The 8,830-nt window shown below is 40.3% G+C and overlaps 1 protein-coding gene across 1 annotated transcript in view; it reads left to right on the top strand.

Annotated features, from left to right (window-relative positions):
* SSH2 (slingshot protein phosphatase 2) overlaps nt 1-8,830 on the top strand; it is a 306,592-nt gene that overhangs the window by 136,712 nt on the left and 161,050 nt on the right. The window contains exon 3 of the mRNA XM_003797117.2: nt 2,340-2,383. Within this exon, the coding sequence (XP_003797165.1) occupies nt 2,340-2,383 (44 nt within the window). The remainder of the gene's footprint in view (nt 1-2,339; nt 2,384-8,830) is intronic.

Consider the following 8,830-nt stretch of genomic DNA (forward strand, 5'->3'; position numbering starts at 1 on the left):
AAAAAAAAAAAACCCAGAACACTGGGCCACCAGTCCCTTCAGGGTTGCTACCACTAACCACAGATCTGAGCCAGATAGGTCTGACTAGCTCTTACCCACAAGCAACATCTCTAACTTAGAAGATAAACTGAGCATCCCAATATAATTCATACTGTCAAGAAGACCACAGGAATGGGAGACAAAAAGGATTTCAAAGACCTTCATCTCACCTTGTCAACAAGACAGGGAATCAGCTGACACATATAGTACACCACCACTACAGCACACAAATAACTAGCAATATTGAAAACCATCACACTTAAGGACATCTATAATCAAGACATCCATCCAGAACCTAAATCCTCATCAAGGTATCCACAAGCAAAGCAAAAGTCCTTACCTAACGTATGCTACAAGCATACCTTTAACAGTGAGTGGGAGAAAAGTTCCATATAAACAAAAGAAAAACTAAAACCAAGAAATAACAGCTGGTCTAGATGAGAAGGAATCAGCACAAGACCTCCAGAAGTCTGAAAAATCAGAATGAAAGGACCCTCCCACAAAGGAACATACCAGCTCTCTAGCAATGGATCCCAACCAAAATGAAAATACTGAAATGACAGATAAAGAATTCCAAAGATGGATTATGAGTAAGCTCAGTGATAGCCAAGAGAAAATGGAAAACCAACTTGAAGAAATCGGAAAACTAATTCAGGAAATGAATGGAAAAATCTACTAAAGAGATACAATAAAGCTGGAAATATCATAGCTTCCTGATTACAAAATATATTACAAAGCTATAGTAATTAACAGAGTATGGTAGTCACATAAAAATGGACATATAGCCAGGTGCACATGTATAATCCTAGGACTTAAGAGGCTGAGGCAGATGAATCACCTGAGCTCAGGAGTTCAAGACCAGCCTAAGCAAGAGTGAGACCCTAAATAATAGCCAGATGTTGGGTGGGCACTTGTAGTCCCAGCTACTTGTGAGGCTGAGGAAAGAGGATTGTTTGAACCCAAGAGTTTGAGGTTGCTGTGCTCTAACCTCTATCAAGGGTGACCAAGTGAGACTCCATCTCACAAACAAACAAACAAACCCAGATAGATAAACTAATGGAACAGAAGAAAGATTCTAGAAAATCAACTAGTCTTTGCCAAGGGTGGTAAAAATACACTATAGGAAAAGGATAGTCTTTCAGTAAATGGTGTTGACAAAACTAAATGTCCACATGTGAAAGAATTAAAGTGGACCCTTGTCTTGCACTGTACATAGAAATACAGTCTTTTTTTTTTTTTTTTTTTTGAGATAGAGCCTCAAGCTGTCCCCCGGGGTAGAGTGCCGTGGCATCACAGCTCACAACAGTCTCTAACTCCTGGGCTCAAGCGAGTCTTCTGCCTCTGCCTCCCAAGTAGCTGGGACCACAGGTGCCTGCCACAACGCCTGGCTATTTTTTGGTTGCAGCTGTCATTGTTGTTTGGCAGGCCGGGCTGGATTCAAACCCGCCACCTTAGGTGTATGTGGCTAGTGCCTTGGCAACTTGAGCCACAGACACTAAGCCTAGAAATACAGTCTTAAACCTAAGACCTGAAATTGTAAAACAGCTAGAAGAAACTACAGGGGAAAAGCATCTTGACATTGGCCGTGGTTCAAACCCAGCCCCAGCCAAACTGCAACAACAACAAAAAATAGCCAGATGTCGTGGCAGGCGACTATAGTCCCAGCTACTCAGGAGGCTGAGGCAAGACAATTGCCTAAGCCCAAGAGCTGGAGATTTCTGTGAGCTGTGATGCCATAGCACTCTGCGGAGGGCAACAAAGTGAGACTCTTGTCTCTTAAAAAAAAAAATAAAATATGTTACATATAGACAATGGAATATTATTCAGTCTCCAAAAAGAAGAAAATCATGTCATTTATGAAGACATGGATGAACCTGGGGACATTATGCTTAATGAAATAAGCCCAGCATAGAAGAACAAATACTACATGATACCACTTACATGATTAATCTAAAATAGTCTAATTCACAGATACAGAACATGGATTAGTGTTTGCCAGGAGCTGGAGAAAGGAGAAAATGGAGAAGGATTACTTGAAGGATACAAAGTTTTGGTTATACAAGATAGTAACTCCTAGAGATCTGTACAGCATAGTGCCTACAGTTAACAATATTTTATCATGGAGTGGCACCTGTAGCTCAGTGGTTAGAATGCTGGCCACATACACTACAGCATTCTACTAAGGGTGACAAAGTGAAACTTTGTCTCTTAAAAAAAAAGTTTAGTAAAATTGCATTGGTAATATTGTAATATGAAACCTCAGGTTTTAAATTTTTCCCCCCATTTTTCTGTCTATACAGGAGGCAGACAGTGGGGAAGAGGAATGCCGATCACAACCTAGGAGGTACGTTTGTTCATTATATATTATAGCATTTCTGTAGTTATTGATTTCTTCTTTAATTCTTTTTCAGTCTTGTCAGATTGGTTTATCCTGGTTTTGTAAGATACTTCACTGGTATCTCAAAAATGGGATTGATTGGCTGGGCACGGTGGCTCAAACCTGTAATCACAGCACACTGGGAGGGTGAGGCAGTGGATTGCCTGAGCTCGCAGGTTGAGACTAGTCTGAGCAAGAGCGAGACCCCATCTCTAAAAATAGGGGCATTGTGGTGGGCACCTATAGTCCCAGCTACTTGGAAGGTTGAGGCAAGAATATAGCGTGAGCCCAAGAGTCAGAGGTTGCTGTGAGCTATGACGCCACTGTACTCTACCAAGGGTAGCAAAGAGAGACTGTCTCAAAAACAAAAAAATGGGATTTCTTTAAGAATCCAGTTAACTGACTCATAACGATTTTAAGTGGTAGATTGCATTAAAAAGATGAGGAAGAGGGGCCGAGTGTCCTGATTTATGCCTGTAATCCTAGCACTCTGGGAGGCCAAGGTGGATGGATTACCTGAGCTCACAGGTTTGAGACTAGCCTGAGCCAGAGGGAAACCTCAATCTCTAAAAAGCCAGGCGTGGGAGGCTGAGGCAAGAGAATCTCTTAAGCCCAAAAGTTTGAGGTTGCTGTGAGCTATGATACAATAGCACTCTATTGAGGGTGATAAAGTGAGACTCTGTCTTAAAAATATATATAGAATAAAAATAAAAAATAAAAAAAGAGGCAGGGCTAATTTTGGTTCAGTTTTACCCAAGTCTTTAAGAAACTATCTTGGATAATAAAAAGCAAATTTTTCTTATCTTTTAGGGAAATCTCAACTGAAGAACATTTCAGCCTTGCATTCTGTGCTTATGTTTGTCATTCATTTTGATAGATTTTGGCAGTTCTTACAGATTAGGAAAATATTTCACTTTGATTAAGGAATATCAACCCAATCCTTTAAAATACAATGAAACTTTTTCCCCCCTCTCATGGAATAGTGGGTATGTTGTTACAAGGGTACCAGTACCCACTGCCATTAAAGTTATGAGAGAACTCTAGGGATCATAAAATATCATTTCCCTCCTTTATTTTTATTTTTATTTATTCGAGACAGAGTCTCAAGCTGTCGCCCTGGGTAGAGTGCTGTGGTGCATAGCTCACAACAACCTCCAACTCAGGCTCAAGGGATCTTCTTGCCTTAGTTTTTCTATTTTTAGTAGAGACGGGGTCTTGATTTTGCTCAGGCTGGTCTCGAACTCCTGAGCTCAAGCAGTCTACCTGCCTCAGCCTCCTAGAGTCCTAGGATTACAGGCATGACCCACTGCACCCCAGCCCCTTTAAATCATTGTTTTAAAGCAACTCCCTCCCAAAAGAAGTAGTCATTTGAATTCTTATTTATTTATTTATTTAGACAGAGTCTCCTTATGTCGCCCTCAGTAGAGTGCTGTGATATCATAGCTCACAGCACTCTATTAAGCTCACAGTTAAGCGATTCTCTTGCCTCAGCCTCCCAAGTAGCTGGGACTACAGGTACCTGCCACGACACCTGGCTATTTTTTTGTTGTTGTAGTTGCAGTTGTCATTGTTGTTCTAGCTGGCCCAGACCCAGTTCAAACCATCATCATCTGTGTATGTGGCTGGCGCCCTACCCACTAAGCTACAGGCACTGCCCCTTCTTAAATTCTTTTTTTATTAAATCATAGCAGTGTGCATTAATACTATCATGGGGTACAGTGTACTGTTTCTGTATACAATTTGAAATACTTTCATCCAACTGGTTAACATAGCCTTCATGTCTTTTTCTTAGTTATTGTGTTAGAACATTTATATTCTACATTTAGAGAGATTCATATGTACCCTTATAGGATGAACCATAGGCATGATCCCACCAATCACCCCCTTCTTAAATTCTTAATGGTCATTTAAATGTTACCAAACTTGTCCTTTCAACTCAATTAAATGAACCATTCTTAATGATACTAAGAAAGGATACAATAAGTATGCTCATTATGAAGAAGATGCCTAAAAGGAATGCTTCCTTAATGATTATCAGTTGTTTGTTGATATATACATCTCTCTTGTAAACTACAAATTAAGATAAAATATTTTCATCAGTAATTGAAGATATTGGCAGTATTTTTCCAGTCTTAGTTATCACATAAATTTTGGCTTAAAGCTTAATTTCTTGTGTCTCTTAGGACAGATCTGACAGTGTCATTCTTTTGCATAGGGCTAAGAGGTAGAAACCAGAAGAAATTTTAGCTGAGTGCTCACTAGAGGCATCATAACCTTTATTCCTATTAAAAGGAAATAAGAATTCCAAAGGATTCTTAACATTTTCTAATAGGTCAAATCCAAAGATCTCTGGGTTAATTTCAAGATTTTTTTTTTTTTTGAGACAATCTCAAGCTGTCACCCTGGGTAGAGTGCTGTGGTGCATAGCTCACAACAACCTCCAACTCAGGCTCAAGGGATCTTCTTGCCTTAGTTTTTCTATTTAGCAGAAATGGAGTCTCACTTTTGCTCAGGGTGGTCCCAAACTCATGAGCTCAAGCTGTCCACCTGCCTCAGCCTCCCAGAGTGCTAGGATTACAGGCATGAGCCGCCGCACCTGGCCTGATTTCAACCTTTTACTTGGCATCTACTAGAATAATTGTTATTCTAAAAAATTACATAATGATAAGGCAAGAAAAGTCTATTCTCTTATTCAGAGCAGTGAATTGTAAAGCCATTAAGAATCACAAAGTTCTGTTTTTAAAGTTGTTAGTAATAATTTACAAATTTGACCAGCAGAGGTTTCACAGGCTTCCTTCAGCAGAAAAAGATCACTAATAGAAATAAGAAATGGGCTAGGCAAGCTGGCTCACACCTGTAATCCTAGCACTCTGGGAAACAGATGCCAATAGATTGCTTGAGCTTAGGAGTTCCAGACCAGCCTGAGCAAGAGTGAAACCCCATCTCTACTAAAAATAGAAAAACTGTGGGTGTCATGGTGGGTGCCTACAGTCCCAGCTTCTTGGGAGGCTGAGGCAAGAGGATCACTTGAGCCCAGGAGTATGAGGTTGTTATTAGCTACAGTGATGCCATGGCACTCTACCCAGGGTGACAGAGTGAGAGTCTTGTCTCAAACAAAAAAGGAAGGAAGGAGGGAGGGAGAGAAGGAAGGAAGGGAGGAAGGAAGGAAGGAAGGAAACCTTAGTAGCATCCCATTTCAATGAATCAAAAATTATTGGTCTATTGTAATTTCTTACATTCAGTATGTTTGCCAGGCCATTTCTAAATCTGAGGGCTTTAGTCTTACTCAAAGTGAAGAAATTTCTCTTACCTGCCAAATAACCCTTGTAGCTGTATGGTATATAAGAGGTTGACTTTTATATGTGTGGCTACTACAGGTTGTTCTGGAGTTCTGGAGTTAACACAGAATAAACCAGCATTGAATCTTTTCATTAATCATGCCCAAACTCATCTTCTCAGTTTGTAGGTTCAAATATGGTTTATAGTAGGGAATTTAATAATAAATAGCATACCTGCCAAGTGTGGTAGCTCATACCTGTAATCCTGGCACTCTGGGAAGTGGAGGTGGGAGGATTACTTGAGGCCAGGAGCTTAAGACCAGCCTAAGTAAGAGCAAGGCCCCATCTCTACGGAAAAAAAAAAAAAAGTAAAAAAATTAGCTATGTGTGGTGGCACACACATGTAGTCTCATCTACTCAGGAGGCTAAGGCAGGAGGATGGCTTCAGCCTAGGAGTTTGAGGTTGCAATGAGCTATAATGACTCTAGCTCACGTATCACAGAGAGATTCTGTCTCTAAAAATAAAAAAAGAAAAAAAGAAAAGTAAACAGCATATTATATAAACTAAAGACCAGTTCCAGGTAATAATCTCTTACTTTAACTAAATACCACTTATTGGAAAAGTCATAATTTTAAAGTAATCTTTCAATATAATTAAACCAAACCATCTTGTCTTTAAAAACCAATTTTCAGGGCAGCACCTGTGGCTCAGTAGGTAGGGCACTGGCCCCATATACCAAGGGTGGCAGGTTCAAACCAGGCCCCAGCCAAACTGCAACAAAAAAATAGCCAGGCATTGTGGCAGGTGCCTGAAGTCCCAGCTACTTGGGAGGCTGAGATAAGGGAATCTCCTAAGCCCAGGAGTTGGAGGTTGCTGTGAGCTATGATGCCATGGCACTCTACCAAGGGAGATAAAGTGAGACTCTGTCTCTAAAAAAAAAAGAAAAACAAAACACAAAAACAACTGATATTCATAGGCAACAACCATAACAAAAAGAAAAAAAAGATAAGTTAGATCTCATCAAAATTTTAAACTTGAACAAGCATCAAAGGATACAATTAACAGACTGAAAAGGCAACCCATAGAATAGGAGAAAATATTTGCAAATCATACAACTGATAAGAGGTTAATATCCAGAATATATAAAGAAACTCCTACAACTCAACAACAAAATACCTAGACTGGGTGGCTTACAAAAAAGTCATTTTATTCCTCACAGTTCTAGAAGCTGGGAAGTGTAAGCTGGAATATTCGGTTCCTGGCAAGGGCTATATCCTAGCTTGTAGACAGCCACTTTCTGTATCTTCACATAGTAGAAAAACAGAAAGAGAAGAGAGAACGTGCTCTGGTCTCTTCTTATCTGGACACCAATTCCATCATGAGGGGACCACCCTCATGACCTCTTCTAACTCTAATTACCCCTCAAGAGGCCCCATCTCCAAATGCTGTCACGTCACCCTGGGAGTTAGGGCTTCAACATGAATTTGGCAGGGGACACAGACATTAAGTATATACATTTTGCCTCTGTGCCCCTAAAATATATGCCCTTCTCAAATGCAAACTACATTCATTCCATTTCATCCCATCATCCCCAAAGTCTTAACATATTCCATCATCAATTTCTAAAGTCTAAAGTCCAAAGTCTCATCTAAATATCATCTAAATCAGATATGGGTAAGACTATCTATTATTCATCTTGAGCCAAAATTCCTCTCTAGCCTGAACCTATAAAACCAGATCTTATGTGCTTCTAAAATACAAAGGTGGGGTAGGCATAGGGTAGATATTCCCATCTATAAAAAGAGAAATCAGAAGGAAAGTAGGAGGTAAGGTCCCAAATAACCCTGAAACTTAGCAAGGCAAATTCCATTAGACCTTAAGACTTGAGAATAATCCTCTGGTTTGATGTTCTGCCCTCCAAACCCATTAGGGTAGCGGCTTTACTACCGCTGTTTCGTGGGGTGGCCCTCCCCCTTCAACTCAGTGGAGTTCCATAACCTAGCTCTCAGCAAAGGCCCTTCCCACTAAGCTCTGCTGGGTGGGGCTCCCATCCTGTGAAAATGAAATGAGGGCAGCTTTGCTCTCACTTTCCACACCCATGCATTCTGGGCCTGTGGGGTGAGTAGCAGCCCTGATGATCTCTGAATCACCTTTGGAGGTCCTTCTTTACTTTTCCTAAAAGATAAAGCATGTTCATAGCCTTCCTTCATTCTGTCCCATTTTCTCTGTTTTCTTTAGTTCTAGCTGGCAGTGTTTCTACTTGCGTAATTCCATTGCTGTCCTGGCTTCTGTAGAAAGGGCTGTTTAGGTTTGCGGTTCATGCCCACACTAACTGTCCCTATCAAATGGTCAATTAGCCACACAATTGGTGTTCTCCTCCAAACACACTGTCTCAGTTTTTGCAATATGCACAGGTTGACAATTTTCCAAATCTTTACATTCTGGTTCTTTTAAAAAATTTCTTTTCAATTCATTTTTTTCTTCTTGCATTTCTTATAAGCTAAATGTCTAGTTCTATCATTTGCAAGTTCTACCTTCCATAAAACACTAGAACACAAATACATTTCACCCAGGTTGTTTGCCACTTTATAGCAAAGGTCCTTTCTCCATTGTCCACTAACATGCTTCGTCTTTCTGCCTGAGATCTCATCAGAATGGGCTTTTTCATCCATATTTCTACAATGTTCTGTTTATGATTATTCATTCTCTCTAGCTCTTCTCTATCTTTTCTGAGCACTCACCACAATTGCCTTTAGTAGTCCCTTCATGCCAATCATGGCTTTTTCTAGTATGCACTGCAAAGCTCTTCTTTGAATGGCATCTCTCATTACCCAGTTCTGAAGTTGCAGCTAGGTGCAGTGGCTCACACCTGTAATCCCAGCACTTTAGGAGGTAGAAGTAGGAAGATTGCTTGAGACCAGCCTGGGCAACATCAGGAGATCCCCATCTCTACAAAAATAAAAAATAAAAGAAATTAGCCAGGTATAGTGGCATGTGCCTATATTCTTACCTACTCGGGAGGCTGAGATGGGAAGATTGCTTGAGCCCAAGATTTTGAGGCTTCAGTGAGCTACCACTGCACTCTAGCCTGGACAACAGAGTAAGACCCTGTCTCTATTTTTTTTTTTTTTTTTT

Source organism: Otolemur garnettii, unplaced genomic scaffold (assembly GCF_000181295.1).
Source record: "Otolemur garnettii isolate 467f Iridium unplaced genomic scaffold, OtoGar3 scaffold00112, whole genome shotgun sequence".
In the NCBI taxonomy this organism is placed as follows: domain Eukaryota; kingdom Metazoa; phylum Chordata; class Mammalia; order Primates; family Galagidae; genus Otolemur; species Otolemur garnettii.